The sequence below is a fragment of the Nyctereutes procyonoides genome, unplaced genomic scaffold, assembly GCF_905146905.1.
Source record: "Nyctereutes procyonoides isolate TBG_1078 unplaced genomic scaffold, NYPRO_anot_genome, whole genome shotgun sequence".
Lineage (NCBI taxonomy): Eukaryota > Metazoa > Chordata > Mammalia > Carnivora > Canidae > Nyctereutes > Nyctereutes procyonoides.
The window spans coordinates 13388573-13408308 of NW_026575146.1; the positions used below are offsets into that span (position 1 = coordinate 13388573).

At 41.4% G+C, this 19736-nt stretch overlaps 1 protein-coding gene across 4 annotated transcripts in view; it reads left to right on the forward strand.

Annotated features, from left to right (window-relative positions):
- ZDHHC14 (zinc finger DHHC-type palmitoyltransferase 14) overlaps window positions 1–19736 on the forward strand; it is a 270851-nt gene that overhangs the window by 196100 nt on the left and 55015 nt on the right. For all 4 annotated transcript variants that reach the window (XM_055310316.1, XM_055310318.1, XM_055310317.1 and 1 more), the window contains exon 3: window positions 4134–4292. In XM_055310316.1, the coding sequence (XP_055166291.1) occupies window positions 4134–4292 (159 nt within the window). The remainder of the gene's footprint in view (window positions 1–4133; window positions 4293–19736) is intronic.

Here is a 19736-nt window from a genome sequence, read left to right on the forward strand (position 1 = left end):
AGAGAAAGGCCATTTCAGGCTTTTAAGTTCTCTTTCAAAATGCCTGTGTATAAAAATGTCCTTAAGAAATACTGACTCATATAAACTTGAAGTACTGTTAGAGGTTTATCCCCCCAAATTCTAGTGTTCTTTATCCATTAGATACTGCAGACTTCAATTACTCTTTTTTTCAATGGCTCTACTTAAACCACAAAGAGCAGCCCTAAGAGGCAGAGGCACAATGGTTGCCAACAACAACAAAGAAAACCCAAACCCAAAACGCAGAGTAATTGAGGATTAGCATAGGAATGCCACCTTGTGTGCCCCATGACATGGGCCACGGGTGGTCGTCATCTCCAGGAACAAGGAGCAGATTTTATGACCAGCCATTGGCATCACTCTGAACATTCAGGAGAAACTTCCTTTGTGCTCAGGTAGGTATTTGAGGTCCTGGGTTTCAAGGCCCTATTATTCACGTCTACCCTAGACATGAGCATGCCTGAAAGCTTTGAATTTATTATGTGGAAGAAACAGCACCACTGGGGTATCCTGAGGTGTCCAGCTGCCCATGTCATGTGGCGCATTCTAGTTGCACAGACAAGCTGCATGAGATGGGTCTCTTGACCAGCAGCAGCTAGGGACACATATAAGAAGAGCAGCAGCCTTAGGAGGATCTTGAGAGAGGCATCCCCAGGGCAAGGAAACTCTGACTGGCATCTTTTATCCTCACCTGCCAAGACTATTGGCCTTCCACACCTACTGAACATGAAAGTGGGTAAAACGTGGTCCCTGCCCTCCAGCAGCATCTGGGGAAAGACAGGAAAGCAGATCCTTGTACTGTTGCACTAGTGAGGTCCCAGGTCTCCCCTCCAACCTGTAACCACCACCAGGTCGAACGTGGGTTTGAACTGCATGGGGGCCACTTATACATGTGGTTTTCTCAATAAATACAGAACAGTATTTGTAACAGCAAATGTGTTTTATTTATGATTTTCTTAATAACATTTTCTTTTCTCTAGCTCACTCAATTGTAAGAATACAGTACATGGTGCGTGCAATACAAAATACATCTTAATTTATGTTATTGGTAAGGCTTCTGGTCAACAATAGGCTACTAATAGTAAAGTTTTGGGGGAGTCAAAAGTTATAACTGGATTTTCAACTCTGCAAGGGATTGGCTCCCCAACCCCAACGTTGTTCAAGGGTCAACTGTATGTCTTAAATGTCAACTGACTTTTTTTTTTTTAGTTCTATGGACCTTTAGTCACTTTAATGATGGTACAACTGGGCCCTGAATCCAGGTCTTCTGATTCTTCAAATTCTTTTACATAAAAAGCTCTGCAGATATGAGTTTTTGGGTTTAGCTTCATTCTTATGCTTCCATTTGTCATGTCTGTTGAGTTTTGCCTTCAGTTCACATTGTATCAAACTTTTAAACTTTCAAAAATATAGTTTGGAACTACACAATCACTTAAGAAGTGCTAACTACTTTTCCAAGTCACTGCTACTCAGGCTAGGCTTTGTTAGTTGTTGCAGTGTGGATAAGTGCATTATCCCGGCTTTTTAAAACACTTCCCTTGACAATTCACTTTTTAAATTTTCTGATTAAGTTAACACAAATATTATTGATTGAGTTATTATTTTAAAACCTTTATCTGGCTTTTGAGTTTTCCTGCCCACGTTTGCAAGAGCTGAATTGATACAATGGATTTCATGGCTGACATAAGGCTAATGAGGCACCAAGTCATAATTAATTTAGGCCTCAGTGGCACCCAATTGGCACCTCTGGAGAGCTGACCTTATCTTTGATGTATTCAAAGCAAGTTATTTTTACCATGATGCTAAGGGAAGTACACAGCCATGTCATCTCTTTGTTTACTCCTTATTCAGAATCCACTGAGATGTTTGATAAGATAGGCACCGGGGGGCCAGGCAGGTGGGGACACATGCCAGGATAAGGTATCCTGCTGGGCAAGGTCACCCAGGGTCCTTGGGCTCCCCAGCTATTTAATTATTCTAAGTTGAAGGATTGTCCTCAGCAAAAATGTAAAGCAGAGGGTTGCCCCTTACTCTGCCCGTTTTCCTGTCCTCCGCACTGCCTCTGTCCCTCAGATATTCCTGAACTCTCTGTCTTCTTCTTCCATAACCTGCTTAGAGAAGTTTAGTTTTCCATGAGTAGAAAATGCCTAGTAACCACTCAAGTTGCTTGCCTGCCACTGGTATTTTCACAAATACCAACACTTAGGCCAAAAGGCTGGGGCAGATTTCCAGGCCTCGGTCCTCCTCTTAAAGATTGGGGTGAAAGGTGAGGGGCCCCTGAAGTCATGACATGTTGAATGGTAGATTCCGTCCATGCTGGGGTGCTGGCAGAGGGTGCAGCTCTGCGAATACCACGATACCTGGGGAGTTTTTACCACCCTGAAGCCAGACTGTACCCTGCCAATGAAATCAGACCCTCTAAGGGCAGGACAGAAAGATTAATAGTTTTGGAAGCTCTTCTCATGACTCCTGCCCAGACTGTTTGTGGGGGCCTCAGTGGGTAACAGGACTCACTGCTTATTACCACTTAGCAAATTTACCAAATGCTGCAGATGCTGCTATCTGATCATGTGTACTTTCCTTGTGTATAAATTAAAAGGAACAGCCACTTTTAATGCTACTGGCTCTGTTTCGAGAACACCCTGAAGTTTCCCAAGATTTCCTCCAGCCCCTAGGGTCTGCCTTGCTTGTTTATTGCCTACAGAGTCTTTGCTGAAGCCCTTAGATATTCTTGCTCTTGCTCCCCCAGGGGCCTCCTGCTCTTGGCTGCACAGCTAGCTGCCCCAAATTCTTTCTGGCAGGCCTCACAGGGCTGGGAGGGGTCTAGATGAGAATAAAACTCCATGTTTTATTTTCCTGGAGAGCAAGGGTTCTCAACCCTGCAGCACATTAGAATCATCCTGGGGACGATTCTGATTTAATGGGTCCGGGACAGGATCCATGCATTAGGGGAAGTTTAAAAGCTCCCCAGGTGATTCTAATGTGAACACAGAGACACGAACCAGACTGTAAGATAAAGTGAAACTTTAAAAAATATACATATTTGTGTTTTCTTCAACATTTAAAAAACTGATTCTAAAATATAATGAAGGATGCTGGTCAGACAATAAACAAAACGTGGAAATTAATTTTAAAACATACATTTAAATGTATGTATATTTGAATATATAATATACCTTTAAATATGTATTTACATATGTATATTAAATAGACCTTTAAATACATATTTATGTATACATAAATATATGTATACATAAATATACATATATTTATGTGTAAATATAACCTTTAAATACATATTTTTGGACATATATATATATAAAAAATTTATATTCCTTCCATCCAATGCCTGGTATTTTTGAGGAGGCCAATGTGCAAGATGGGACATTCTTTTTTTTTTGTATATATTTTTTATTGGAGTTCGATTTGCCAACATATAGCATAACACCCAGTACTCCTCTAGTCAAATGCCCCCCTCAGTGCCCGTCACCCAGTCCCCCAACTCCCCACCCACCTCCCCTTCCACTATCCCCTTGTTCATTTCAAGATGGGACATTCTTAAGCTGGATTTGGAATGCACCATCGGAGAAAGATCTTGATGTCAGTATCACCCACTATATTAGGGCAACACTAGCTGCTGTAACAAATAAAATCCAGACCTTCAGCAATTTAACACTGTGGGAATTTGGTGTCCTATGACAGTATGGAGGATAAAGAGGTCAGAAAGGCAGCTCTATTCAGCACAGACATCAGGATCCCCGCTTTGAGGTTCCAAGGTGCGTTTGCCTGGAGGGGACAGAGCGGGCAGGACTCCACGGGTTGGTACCCAGTGGCTGAGCTTGAACCCCATTGGCCAGAACTCAGTCACCTGGTGGCTCCCACCTGTGTAACTAGTCTGGCAAGGAGCAGGAATGCTATGGGGCTGCATGCAGGCCCTCTGACAGCAGGGAGCATTTGTGTGTCAGGTGCCTCCCAGGAAGGCATAGGTGTCCCAATGCCAGGTGCGACCACTGCCCTTAGAAGTGCAGACTCCAGGCCTCCCTCCTAGGTGTATGAGGCCACAGAGGACAAGTGATTGTGTTAAGGGCGTATGCTTTCTCTTCTTTTCTCCACAGATATCGCAAACGGCACCAGTTCAGGGGGGTACCGCCCACCTCCCAGAACCAAAGAAGTCATCATCAATGGCCAGACTGTGAAACTTAAATATTGTTTCACCTGCAAGATTTTCCGGCCCCCTCGTGCCTCTCATTGTAGCCTTTGCGATAACTGCGTAGGTGAGTAGCAGCAGAAATCGCCTCTGTTCCGCCTCTCATGCCGGGGGTGAAATGTCTGCAGCGGATGGGGTGGCTGATTGCCTTGGAGGAGATTGCGCTAAGGAGAGTCAGCATGTGTGTCTCTATAATCCCCATAACCGAACAACTCAGTAATAGTTAATATTTCAAGTGCCTCCTGCCACGGATCCCATTCACCAAGCCCAGTGGTACCAAATCTCTTTTTCCTTTTTATGTCTTCCACCCGCACCCCCACTACCAGTCCGGCGCCCTAGGTCCTCTGCTCCTGCAGGGTACACAACAGAGTGGAGGTTCCTGCCCTGGAGTGGCCGGATCAGCGGGCATTAGGAATAAAACCACTTTACCCCTAGGTCCCTCCATCACCCAGAAGGCTGTCTCCACATGTTGCCGGATGAGCTTTGTGCAGTTCTCACAACTCCTCACAGAGGTACTTAGTGGGGGAGCTGGAGGCACTTGAAGCCCAAGGAGAGGAAGAGAGGCAGAGGCCAGGATGGTGGCTCTTCCCAGGGACCACCACAATCTTCCCTCCCTGTCCACTTGCTTGCTCAGGGACAGACTAGAGAAACAGACTGAGGGAATGGGTATAGCACAGGCTCCTCAGTTGCAAGATGTGGCTCTACTGTTAGGCCACCGTTGGCCCAGCACAGGATTTTGACAAGTGACGTGGCTCTCAGCCCCTTGGAATTATTTGGCAAGCACCTCCTGTCACTTCAAATGGAGAGCTGCTAGCCACACCCACAGACCATCTCCTTCCTTGGTGTGAAGCTTCTTAGAGAAGTTGGCAACCAGGTGACTCAAGTCACAGGAAGGGTGATTTACACAAAGGCTCTGCCCACCCGGAAAGACCCACATTTCTCCAGTCCTGTGACCTGCCTCTAATAGAAATGACCAAGGATAATTCCAGGAATCCTGTTAGCTCAGAACCAACCTTATTTCCCTCAGTAACACATCATCATTCATGGCCAATACTCTTTCTGAATCTATTAGAATTCATAGTCTCCATTCTTAAAGAAAATAAAATGTTATAATATACTTCCACTGTACAAAAATGTTTTCTTTTTATTTGTCTGAAATTTACTTCATCCTAACTTTAAAGATCTATAATTTGGTATAAAGTCCATGGTTTCCCCCCATCAAGGCTTTGTCTTGGTTTTTTTAAGTTAGATAAATTACTTTTAGCCTTGGCCCCCAAGCAGAACAGCATGGAATTTTGTTCGATCTTCTCCCATTTTGCAAGTAGTCTGAGTCAAGAGCCAGGAATCTGGCACCAGATGGCCTGGGTGCAAACTAGCTTCATGACTCAGACAACCTACTTAAACTCTCTATGCCTCAGTTTTCTCATCCGTACAATGGCCTTGATAACAGTAGCTACTTCATGGGATGGTTGATGGATTATATGGATCAACACAAGGAAAGCACTTGGAATAGTGCCTGGTGTAGAGCAAATGTTATTATTGTATCTGTAATTCTTGTTGGTATTCTGTTATTTTTTCTGCTCCCTTTATATTTTTGATTGTCTTTCTCTGGATAATTCCTTGATCTACTATAGCCCTCTGTGGGTATGATGACTAAAACCATACCTGGTCCTCTATATGGGGGCAGACCAGGGTTTCTACAAGGACACATGACAGCCTTTGTTAGACTTCTGATAGGCTTCCTCATGACTTCAGCCCCACAGGACATCTTGAGGACACTTTTAAGTCAAAGCATTGCAGAGTATCTTTAAGGAATAACCTGTAGAGATTCTCAAGACCCTTGCTGGAGTCATAGTTTTGATATTACATAATGGAGTATCATATGATGGGATATTATTTGATGTAACTTACACTTTTGTAAAGCTCTTCTGTTATATTCCATGCCTTCTCCTGGAGATCTAGTGACTTATTCCACTAGGCATTTATAAGTAGGGAGTCGGTATTCCCCAACCCAAAGAGTTTACTGGGCACCTCCTTCTCTTTATTATTTATAAAAGTGTTTACCCATTTCTAGACATCTGTTCATTTGTTCATTTGTATCAATTTGGTCTCAATCTTCTATTTCCTTTCTTTCCTTCTATTTCTATTTCTTCTATTTCCTTTCCTTCTACTCCTTTCTGTAGTCTAGACTACTAATCATGATAAAACTTCCTCCCCAGCTCATAGCGTTTTAAAATTCTCTTTGGATTATTATAAAACACTTTCTAAAAGCTCCTGTAACCATCTTATTCATTTCCTCCAACACCTGTAGGTGTACATACATGTCCCTTAAAGAACTCTGATGAATTAGATGTAAAATCCCCTTACCAAAATTATGTATCAACCCCAGCTAATGGTGTACTTCTCCTAGAGCATATTTAAGATAGTACAATATCTCATGGAAACCACCAGCTGAGAAAATTCAAGCTGCCAGTCTATAGTATCTAGGAGCCCTTCTGCAACTTTTCTGATAAATCCAAGTCATGGTAGCAATACAGCACTCCACAAATTAGCGGGGTGGTGTCCTATAATTGGGAGACACAGAACAGCAAAAGGAAAGGCAAGGAAAGGGGAAAGTTTGGAAGTAAGCTCAAGAGGAGGAAAACTGGCCAGAGACTATATTACCAATGTCTCCTCTAAGCAGCATCTGCTTGTCCTAGGGCTGGAGTTTGGCAAACCTTGATCAGGGCCCCACTGTACCAACGACAGGTGAGATAAGTAGAATATAGCTGATTTAACACAAAGCTACTCACAGCACTCCTGGAACAACCACACAGTGATTCAAACCTACATAGCTTTGGTTTTCCAGTTCATTATGCTACATTTGGGCCTTTGGTGTGACCCATTAGCAGACCAGAAAATTGGACCTCTTTCCACATTCAGGAAAATAGAGTGGAAAGCAAATGTCTCCAACAGAGAAGTGTAATTGCAGAGTTTGCTGTGATTTTATTTTTAGATAGAAAGTTTTTATTGAAAGAATTATACTTTTTGCAGCCAGAGAGGAAAAATACAATGATGTGCTGAAAGCCAAGGTTAGTACATGTGGCTTCCCTTCCCTTGTAATGAATGGGTTTGGGTTGGTTCTTCCTACGTACACAAATAAATATCAGTTTACAGTGGGAGAAGAGAGAGGAAAAGTACAGTTTCTCAGGCAGTTTAGAAGAGTGTTTTTCTTTTAAATAAGTTTGAAATGAGAGCAAACTTGTAGGGGCTCTGTATTTTTAGTTGAGGAACTGAGGGAAAAGCTTTCATGGAGAGCAAACTCTGGTACAAATACAGAACTGGTTAGCAGATCCTAGTGGTTGGCAATGTGGCTCTAATGTTAAATACCCAAGACTGGATCCAGGTCCTGTCATTGGATGGTATTAGTACCTGGGTAGGTTATCTGACTACCCCAATTGTTACCCCATCTGTAAAATGGGATGACCCTAGTACTACCTCATAGGTTTCTTTTAAGGATTAAGTGAGATAGTGCCCAGCAAGCAACCTGTAGAGACCTGGTGCACACTGAGGGCTCAGTGAATGTTTGCCATCAGCGTTATCATGAACTGCTGCCATAACACTCCCAAATAACTGCACATTACAAGGTTCATCTTCACAGTGTGATAGGAATTACCTTGTTTTCCTGTAATCTGGTGTGCTTTAGATGACCTGAAGTATTAGAAGTGAATATATTCCCCACCACCACCTCTGGTTTTGTCTCTGTTTACCTTTGTTTCTGTCTCTCTCTCAGAACCTTTTCTGTCTTCTCCTTAGTTCTTTTTCTTTTGCTATCAAATTGCTTCTGCACATATGGAACAGAATATTTTGGCTTATTTGTTCATCCAGGCAATCTTTGAGGTTATAAAATATTTCTAAATGATCAACATCTGGGGCCATATAGCCACTTCTACTCTCTCTGATGCTCAGGATCCCTCAGATCATTATTATAGTGTGAGTAACTGGAGGTGCTGGAAAGCAAACTGTATGCTTGAGAGGTCCTCTCTAACTCACGGTGTACTTCCCAGAGCCCCAAGTGAGTCCACTCCACATTTCAGGAAAGTCTATCCTTTGGTAGTCTCTGGTCTCATGTCACAATAGCCAACAGCTTTCACTGGAATGGAGTATTCTTTTTTTTTTGTTGTTGTTGTTTTGTTTGTTTGTTTGGTTTGTTTTTAATTGAGTATTCTTAATACAGTCTAAACCTGTAATTAAAAGGATCTTCTTGAAAGTAGTTTAAATACACACTGTGGACTAAGTTGAGTTTGCTAAAATATGAGATGGCGCATGTGAGCATTTGTAAGTCTGCTCTACCATGAATTTGTCTAGCTTTGACCAGGCAGCTTAGCCTGAGACCTAGAGGTAGCCTCTGGAGGCGACTGCCCCTGGGTTCCAGACCTATTGCCCTGTGTGGGCAAGGAGGATCCTCTCTGCCTATGCAGTGCCATATCCTGAAGTGCTGTGAGAACAAAAGAAAGGACATGTGAAGCACCCCAGCTGTGTCAATCCCTGAGGAGCTCTCAGCAGTGCCAGCCACTCTCCTCACACAGGAGTTGACCTGATCACATTTTGTTCTATCCTCATCTATTAATTCTGGTGTAGGTGGCACAAAGAACCTCCAGAGGCCCTCCACAGGGACTTGGTGTTCAGTGACTATTGCTTTTGGTAGGGTTTTACCACCATCTTTAAAAATCCTTATAAACTCTCTTTCTCATTCCCCTGTCTCCTTTTTGCTGTGCTCTTTCTCTCCTGGACATACTACACACTCCCCTTCTCATACAGTGTCTTCCTTCCATTGATCTAGCTGCTTCCTCTGTGATGTGGTTTTGGAGCCAGCTGCTGATATTTTGTCTGTTGTGTATCCTGTGAGTATATTTGAGCTCACTCATTAGAGTTGCTGCTTCACAATTGTGCGTAATATTAAGAGGTTTGGAATATCTGAGATTTGGAATTGAAGCTGCCTTCTGGCGTGGAGATACATTCTGGAATTTCTTTTTTAACTATTAGGATATGATGAGAGAGCTATTGATTTCCTAAAGGAAAGTGTATCATTTGAAGGGAATGGAGAGAGCTGGCATTTGTATCCTCCCAAGAACCAAAACGAACAGGGCTTTACTGTAATTGCCCCCACATCAGTTTCAAGTATCTTTGCTTTTCAGTCACATTTAATAAGCACCTATGTGTCATACACTGTGCTAGTAGCTAGATGCATCAAAATAAAAGATAGTCCTCAAAGATCATTACTAAGAACAGACGAAGGAGAATTCAAGACAGAAATCATTATATTTATTATATTGTATAAGCCAAATAGAGTAATTTTACCCTGGTAGAGAGTACAATTAACAATTCAGTCATCAACATATATGCAACAAATAACATTGCATCAAAATACATAAAGTAAAATTTGTTAGAGAAGGCAAGGATAATTTGGTATAAACATAATGCTAATGAGAAACAATTGCATACTTCTTATTTTAATGGTTCAGGTAAGTAAAATACAAGTAAGGAAATAAAGAATACTAATATATAATTAATAAATATATGCTTAACTTTGTTTCTACAAAATATACTTATCTTTTTTTAACTGTGTGTGGAATAGTTACAAAATTTAATCATACTAGGTCACAAAAAATCCCTAGCTTTCTAAAAACAGATATTTCACAGACTATAATACCTGATGGCACAACAGTGGAACTAGAAATCAACTGCAGAGATAAATACACAAACCTATCCAATTGTGATTAAAAAAAAAGATTTTTAAACTTCAAACACAAACCTCAAAATCATAATTGTGGAATAGCTAGAAAATTACAATAAGAAAAATGCAAAAAAAAACCTGCACTGGTTAGAATTTTAAATTTTAAACATACAAAATAGTTGACCTAAGCAGAAAAAATTATTTGGAAACCTGTCAGGTTGCTTATAGGAATGAGGAGAAGCCTGAAAACCAGTCTCAGAAGCCAATAAGAGCAGGGAAGTCTGAGTAACTGAGTGCAAACAGTCACTCCTGCAATAGAATGTCACAGGAGGCGCATGCACTACAAGCAAAATGTTTGTTTTGCCACCACTGAGTTCTAATTCTGCTGCTGCTGCTGCTGCTGCTATCAGCTTAAAACTGTGATTCTTTTAGTCTACAAGGACTCTGGGTTCAGACATCTGGGTGGGAGCACCTGGACCTGTTTCACCTTCACACTCGAGGAGTTAGCAAGTGGGAGAGGTTAAGTACCCACTTTTAGCTTCTCTAACTGAGGTGGGAGGGTGGAGTCCTGCCTCTCACCTATTTTGAGATTCTCCTCAAAACAGGAAGTTTACTTAGATGGTGAATGGCCAATAAAATAAAAAGTTTTAAAAAGTATAGTATGAAAAACAAAACTGAACTTATAAACAAATAAACATAGCATCCATCTCAAGAAGATAGAAAAAGAATAAACTTAAGAAAAACAGGAAGAAAACAGTTAATGATCTAGAAAACAGAAGAATAAATATGATAGCACCTCTAATTCTTTGGAAAATAAGCAACATAAAAATAACCTTCTGGTAAGACTGAAAGAAAAAATAACAAGAAAGTGGAAGTAACAGATTCAAATAAGACAAATATAGGTGAACTTTTTAGTTATTAGAAAATAATTGCATTACTTTGCATATTATATAACTATGTTGATTGATTTGAAAATCTCAGTGAAACATGATTTTATGGGAAATGAGTCAAAGAATGAGTGGAAACTTAAATAGACTACTAATAATGAAAAACTAAGTAATTTACTAGAGTCATCCAAGAAAGATGCTAGAACCAAACAGTCTTACTTCCTGTGCTCTGAATAGTATTTCAGATCTTACAGTAGCTTGGACAGATTTTCTGCTCATTTTACCAAGATAGCATAAAAGTAACACTAAAATCTGACAAAAACATCATGAAAAAAGGAGATTCTCATTAATAAATGTAGATCAAGTCCCACATTGGGCTCCTCTCAAGGAGCCTGTGCTTCTCCCTCTGCCTGTCTCTGCCTCTTTATTTGTGTCTCTCATGAATAAATAAAATCTTTTTTAAAAATGTATATAAGGTCAACATGATAACACCACATTTAATCTAGAAGTGTAATAAGAGAACTAATCATTTGACATAGAAGGGAATTTGACATATTCCAGGAATGCAATTTTTTAAATGTTAATAAGTCTATTACTTATATCAATAGGTCAAAGGCCAAAAGGTATATGATCATGACAATAGATAATACAAAGAGATTTAATAAAACTTGGCACCCATTTCTAACTCTAAAGCTTGGTAAACCAAGATTGGGAGGTTTGGTAGGCAGAATTTGGGCCCCATGATCTCCATACCATGGTATTACTCCCAAAATTAGGTCACTTTACATAACAAAGAGATTTTTGCAGATGCCATTATGGTTACTAATTAACTGACTTCAAGTAATGGATAGTATCCTGGATTATCCAGGTGGCCCCAGTATAATCACAAGAGCCCTTAAGAGAAAATAACAGAGATTCCAAGTAGGAGAAGGATTCATCCTACATGGCTAGCTTCAAGATGGAGGGAGCCATTGGAAAAGGTGAGAAGGAAATGAATCCTGCCAACTGCACTAGGCTTAGAAGGAAGAGGACCCAAGCCCAATGACACCTGCACCCCCCACAATTACCTTGATCTTAGCCTGAGAAGACCCAGAGCCTAGCTCCTGACCCACTAAAATTTCAAGACTATAAATTTGTGTTGTTTAAAGCCACTGCATTTTGAAGAGATAGCTGCAGTCCCATGCTCATTGCAGCATTATTCACAATAGCCAAGAATTGAAAATAATCTAAGTGCCTGTCAATGGATGAATGGGTAAAGAGGGTGACATAGACGTATAACAGAATATTATTCATCCACGAGAAAGAAGGAAATCCTGCCATTTGCATCATAATGTATGTATCTTGAGAACGTTACATTAAGTGAAATAAGTCAAAGACAAATTGTCTATGATACCATTTATATGTAGAATCTAGAAAAGTCATACTCATAAGAACAAAGTAAGTGGGGAACAGGGAACCAAGAGAGATGTTATTTAAGTGTACAAACTTGCAACCAGTAGTAAATGAGTCAGAGATCTGGTGCACAATATAGTGAATATAGACAACAATATTGTATTATAATAAACTTGCTAAGAAACTACATCTTAATTAATCCAACCACAAAAAAGAAACCAAAATTATGAGAGGTAGATGAGATCCTAAGTATTGCTACAACAATCATATTATATAAACATATCAAATCAATATGTTATACATCCTCAATTTACATGATGCTATATGTAAAATATATTTTAATTAATTTTTTGAGGTAATAAATTTGTTTATAGCTACTACATTTGTGGTAAATTGCTAGGCAGTTTTTAACGTGATCTTAAAAATGAAAAAAGCTAACATTTTCTCTATGGCAAAACACTGGAGTTATTTTACATTAAAGTTAGAAACAAATTAGGATGTTCACTATCATTGCTAGCATTTAACATTTTTCTAGCTTTTTCTAACTAATGCAATAAGATGAGATAAAATAAATATGAACTGTCAAAAGGGAGCCAGCAAGTTATTCCTTCATTGTAGATGACAGGAAAACCAACAACATTAGAACTAATACCAACAAACATTAGAACTAGTTTTTTAACTTTAGTAAGGAAGGTTATTAGTTACCAAATCAATACATTAAAGTAGGTGACCATATATCAATTAGGAATCACAATAGAAATCAAGATACATTCTCTCCACAAACTTCTTTATAAATTTAACCAATTTGAGGTGGGAGACAAGATAAAATAATTATATAGTTCAAGCTAAAGAATAAGCTAGCCATAATAACCAATACCATTGTGGGAAAAGGACAGTACAAAGAGACATGTCCTATTAGATATCATGCGATCTGAAGCATGTCACTGACCCACAAACCAGGTGCAGAAAGTGACTCAAGGTCCCCCCCCACGTGCATGTGTGAATGATTTCTTCATTGTCATTTTTAAATCTCTAATGTGATCATCAGAATACACAATCCTTGTTCAGATGCATCTCACTGCCAAGGAAGGCAACCAACACAGTGGAGTATGGCAAGGACCACAGGGAGGGGTCTTCAGGAGCCCAGACTTCGTAGTGCGGGGGTCCCTAGATCAAGTCGTACAGCCTAATTAGGGGTCACTGCATTGCAGGAGGGCAAGAGACCCAGTGGGTCAACACACCAGGTGGACCAGACAGTAGAGTAGAACAGAGGCACAGAGACTTGCAGGGATGCTTGAAAGCAGTCCAAAAGACCAATCTCCTGAGATTTGGGGGAGCTATTTACTCTACAACTCATGTGGGGGCTGCCTCTGCTCTTTCTGCAGTGGTGCATGGGCTGAGTTCCTCTGCTACTCATCTAGCCCCTTCGTGTTAGCCTGTCTGGAGTTTTATCCTTTCTTTTTGGTTGAAGCAACAGGTCCTATAACTAAACTTCAGAATCTATCAAACAATCTACTCAATGGTTTTGGATCCAAGTCACCAGTCCTATTTTCACCTTCTCCCATTCATTGACCTCTGGAAAGTTCCCGCATGCCTCTGCTAATTGTGTTACCTACCTCTGACTCAAAGGAATAAGTATAGTTATGAGATATTTTAGCTGAAAACAAACTTGGAGGTTTTTGTTTTCACAGATCATCTATTGTGGTGGCCCGAGGGCTTACTGGGACTTGCAAAGTGAAGATAACGTCAGAGACTTACCATCATTTTGATGGAACTCACACTTTGCAGGATTGGGGAGAGCGGGAATTTAGTTCACCGCTGTGCAGAATGCTGCCGTTCCTTCATAAAATGTTTTAATCGTATCAGAAGTTCAGAGCCAAATTTACCCACATCTGAGCAATGTAAATGAGACTTTAGGGTGTGTATTTTTGGCACTAACTTATTCCTGGCTTGCTTATAAGCAGCTCGAGTCCTTTTTCAGAAAGGGGGGGGTTTGAATTAAGTCACTCATTAACAATGATTCAGTGTTATTAGCTCAAGTGACAGATGACAAAATTCCAAGTAACCTTCCTGACTCACTTGACAGTAAGATGACATTCTTTCCTGGAAGCCTTTTCACCTCCTCTTACATCAAATTAAAGCTGTTCCTGGTTGCCTCCATGCTGTGTTCTTTGTTTCTTCCTGCCAGTTCTCATTTCCTGTACATCGTGCTTCCCCAGGTCCCCGGCTTTCCCTGCTCTTCTCTGGATTCTGCACCATCGTCCATGGAGTCTTCACCCTGTCACTCGGAGCCATCCTCTTGTTCCAACTGGGTAGCCAGCTCTTCTCTGGCAATCTCTTTCTCAGCATGCTCTCCCTACGATGAGGTCCTCTGTGTTCTGCTTCTAGGAGTTTCTTCCAAAAAACATTAAATTTAAGAGTCTAGAGGTGCTTTTGAGGCAATCACCAAAATAAAAGGAAACTCTAAAGTCTTTCATCTTGCAGAAGAATTTACTTCATAGTAAATTTGTTTTAGGTGTAAGTATATATAAATGCCTTAAAATGGACTGTGTGGGCCTGGGAGTCTGCATTTTAGCACAGTTCCCAGGGGTTTCTTATTCACAGTGTAGGTTAAGAGCCCTGGGAACAGACAGGATTCCAGTCTGGAGGCCAGGCCATGTGGAGGCTTAGGAGGTTCTCATGTCTCACAGAGATCAGGGCAGCAGTGAGGCTTCCTACAGGAGCCACTTCCAGAAGAGTAACTGCTAGGGTGATTTGCCTCCTTGAAATGTTAATAAATAGCATCTTTTGAATACTGTTGGAAGACTTGCACTGGCAGTGTTGAAAACTCATCAATAAGGCTATATTTCTCCTCTAGCTCCCCTTAGAACCATCTTTTCTCTGGGTGTTTGGGGTGGATGTTGACATAGTTTGCAAACAGGGGTAGAAGGCCATAACGTTGATGGCCATGCCAGGGCCCAGGGGTGGATGTTTAGAGTCAAGATGAGGAATCAGACCATATCTGTAGAAGGCTTTATAATGTAGACACTTACAGCTAATCTAAAAGTATGATTCATAATAATTCATTGTTGACTTGAGTTGCCTAGAATTAGAACTGTCCCCCAGCAACAGATTGTTTTGTGGAAAGAGAGCGCAAAGGAGTACAAGACAAGCCTCCTGCCCTTGAGAAGTTTGTTGCCAAAGTATGAAAAGTTAACTAACACCATAAAGAATATTTGACAAGTTTATAGCACTCAGGATATCTAGTCTGATCTTAGAATGGTCATTTTAGATGAATTCTCATAAAGGAATGAGATGGTAGGAAAGTGAAAAATTAGATGACAGCTACCCTAAGGCCCTGAATGCTGTCCAAGAAAGAGGGGACCAGACTCAGCTGCTAGCATGGAATGCTGAAATAGGAAATAGAGATGATATGGCTTTAGGAGAACCAATCTCACACAGTATAAAGTGAATCGATGAGATGTATTAGTTAGCTACTGTCCAGTGATGCTGTATGACAAACACCCTCCAAAATCTCCATGGCTTTTACAAATAGCATTTCTCTTTCTCATGTACCTGGAGTTCATGGGGTGGCTCTGCGACTGGCTGGGCTTGGCTCGAGGGATTGATGAGGGTGAGTCTTCCCCTCAGATTTAATTCTGAGGACCCAGGCCGAAGGGACTGAAGCTCCCAGGCTCATGTTCTCCTCACAGTATGGGTCACTGGACCACATGATGGGGGAACCAAAGCAAGCAGTATCTGAAGGCCTCTGCTTACAGCACATTTGTTAAGCCTCTAATGACCAAACAAGGCAGATGGCCATGACCATGACCGTGATCTGTCAGTAGGGCAAGGAAGCATGATACTCTACCTCAAGAGGAAGAAAAGTGAATATTTGCTGAAATTATCCAATCCATCACTTGCAAAGAGACTTGAAGACCAAAGATCAGTCACTTTTTGGTTGTGTGTCTGTTCATCTTTGTACAACCTACAGTGTCTTATAGTCCAAATATCTGTTGTTTTCTTGAGTTTCCTAGAATTGATATTGGCCTCCAGCAATGGATTTGGGAGTTAGGGAGACAAAGGATAAAATATACATCACCAGCCATGAAGTTTCTTCTACCAGCATATCTGTGGCCGATTGGCTGATCCAGCTGCTCGATGTTGGGTGTTAAACAATAAATGTTTCACAAAATTCCACCCACTGGCAGTAGCAGTTGGGTAGGATTGACCTGTTAAGGCCTGAACAGTTGGATGATGACTAATAACCTGTGCACTTTTGTTTTGAAAGCTTAGAATAGGTTTGTACATTAAAAAGCTATGAAAATAATTTGGTTTATCAAAATATGTTTTTATTTTATTCTCAAAAAGCTGAAAACTATTTTAGATAAAAGACTAATTGAGGGGTACCTGGGTGGCTCAGTTGGTGGAGTGTCTGCCTTTAGCTCAGGTCATGATCCCAGGGTCCTGGGATCAAGCTCAGGTCAGGCTCCCTGCTCAGTGGGGAGCCTGCCTCTCCCTCTCCTCCCCACTCATGCTCTTTCTTGCTAGCTCTGTCTCTCTCTTTCAAACAAATAAAATCTTTAGAAAAATAATACTAGTTGAAATGGAAAGATTAAGTTGGGAAAAAGGAGAAGAGGGATCACTTACTTAGAAATTAGTAATGTAGGGTGCCTGGGTGGCTCAGTTGGTTGGGCCTCTGACTTGGGCTCAGGCCATGATCTCAGAGTCATGGGATGGAGCCCCACAACTGGCTCCCTGCTCAGCGGGGAATCTGCTCATCTCCCTCTCCCTCTGCCCCATCCAGTGCTCGTCCATATGCTCTTGCTCTCTCTCTCTCTCTCTCAAATAAATAAGCTTTTTTAAAAAATAAAATATCGGAGAAGGACAATCATCATATGGTTTCACTCATATGTGGAATATAAGAAATAGTGAAAGGGATTATAAGGGAATGGAGGGGAACGGAGTGGGAAAACATAGGGAGACAGACCATGAGAGACTCCTAACTCTGGGAAGCAAACGGGGGGAGGGAAGTGGGGGATGGGGTAGCTGAGTGACAGGCACTGAGGAGGGCACTTGATGGGATGAGCACTGGGTGTTATACTATATGTTGGCAAATTGAATTTAAATTTTAAAGAACTGAACACAATAGAATAAAATAAATAAAAATTAGTAATGTAAAAAAATTAATGTGCTTGTGAAGATGACATTATTATATTTTTATTAAGGAAGGAAAATGAATGCACAGAAACAATGTATACTAAAATAGCTCTTTGGCTTATATGATCATAAAAGCCATCCATCATATATTTATGTGGGGCTTTTTACTTTAGGAGGTGGTTCTATATGTTATCTGTTACTTCGTCTGTTGCTCACAACCAGCCAATGCATCAACCGAGGTGGAAAGTATCACCCCCATCTGCTAAAGAAATCTGGTTCAGAGAGGGCAGGAACTTGCCAACAGTCAAAGTTTGTAAGACTCTAGTAGCCTGACCTAGAAGGCATCCTCCCAAGCCCTGTGGGAAAGTGGGAAAGCTCGTAACGCACAGATGCAGAACAGAGAGAAACTCAGCTGAGCCTGAAGGTAAGCAGCAGATGGACAGTAAGGTTTTAACACATGAAGAAAGGCAGTAACCTCTACCCCAGCCTGGTAGAAACACATCATCCATCCAAGGAGCGTGGCTCTATGCCTGGGCACCGGGCAGGGCTGTGGCGTGCAGGGAGAGTAGGAAGAGGAGTTACACATGCTCACCAGCCTCCAAAAGCCTCTGAAGGCTCCAGGATGAGTAAGGAAGGTGAGTGTCTAGCATGACCTAGTTGGACCCATGCAAACTCATAAGTAAACTCAGCATGCTAGTTATTGTCCCAGGATTACTGAGAGGTTAACAAGACAAGGTACATGTGTAAGTATTTTAAATCTTTAAAAATCTCTCATGATAATTATATTCGTCTCCTGAATTGACATAGCACCTGCTTTTGTACTTGGATCGCACCTTCTCCTTCCCAGGGCTCCCATGAGTCCATTAAGATCCAAAGGGGAGAGTTTAATGAGGTGAGCTGCGTACTTGAATCAGAAGGTACCAGCAACTTGAGTGGAAGCAGTGAGCCCCGTATGTGAGAAAGAGTTCAGTGATCTATCCCGATGGCCTGGACAGAACAAGTTCCCTACAGGCTCACAGCCGGAGCTCAGTTGCCATGAGGACAGGCAGCCCAGGGTTGTGGCTCTGCTACAAATGCAGCTTACTGCTCCCTCCAAGGACAGGGCCTGCCGGGGACCAAGCACCTTGCTTCTAGAGTTTGCTTAGAGCAGGGATTCCTGATCTGGGCACCCTGGATGGAATTCAGGGGCCCGTGATCTTGCTAGGAAAAACAATTACATCTTTATTCTCACTAGCCTCTAACTGAAATTTAATATTTCCTTCAATTATGAATATGAGCCACAAACCACATTAGTAGTGTTAGTCACCACTAGAAACCACAGACATTTTCTGATGCCTTCACAGTTCTTGCAGATATTCAGACTAACATTTATACTTGTCACTACTTCACAATTACGGCAGCTGGGAAACTATGGCTTCTATTATTTGGCATATTAATAAATAAGCATACATTTCATTATGGCACAGCTTTTAAATTATTTTGAAAATAATCCTTATTATTTTCTTTTGTCCTCTAATGTAGTTCATGAATTTAAAAACACACAGGGAAGGGAGGTGGTCCCTAAGCTTCATGAGGCTACTGACAGGATTCACCACACACACAAGAACCCCTGGTTAAATCTTGTTTGGATTCCTCACTTGTTAGAGAACAGACTTCTGAAGATGACAGGTAACATCTTTTCTCCACCCCACAACCCTCCAGAGAGTTTGTGTTGATTTTTTTTTTGAGTAATACACAATAACATTTCTTTCAAGAATGCCATTTTTAAAAGCTCTTTAAAAAAATGAAAGAAAGAAAGAAGAAAGAGAAAGAAATGAAGAAGAAGAAAGAAAGAAAGAAAGAAAGAAAGAAAGAAAGAAAGAAAGAAGAAAGAAAACAAATGATACTGGGCTCATTTCTCTTCCTTCCTCTTTTTCTTCCTCTTTCTCTCTCGATCCAAATGCAGGTGTGCGGCACACAGACACACAACTTCCTGAGAGTAGGTGGGCAGGCAGGTGGACCACTCGCCCAGGGCAGCCTGCTGAGCCCGGGGTTTAGCCACTCCCAACCCGTGGGTGTTTTCTGGGAGCATCTGTGTAACCCTTTCTTACAAAGAAGGGACCAGAGAGTTCAGTGACAGGATGAGCTGTGTGAGCCTGGTCTTCACCACCTCTCTGGGTTCTTAGGTAAACAGAATCTATCTTAAAAGTTATTTAAAAGTTGTTGAGGGATCCCTGGGTGGCGCAGCGGTTTAGCGCTTGCCTTTGGCCCAGGGCGCGGTCCTGGAGACTCGGGATCGAATCCCACATCATGCTCCCGGTGCATGGAGCCTGCTTCTCCCTCTGCCTGTGTCTCTACCTCTCTCTCTCTCTCTCTCTCTCTCTCTCTCTCTCTCTCT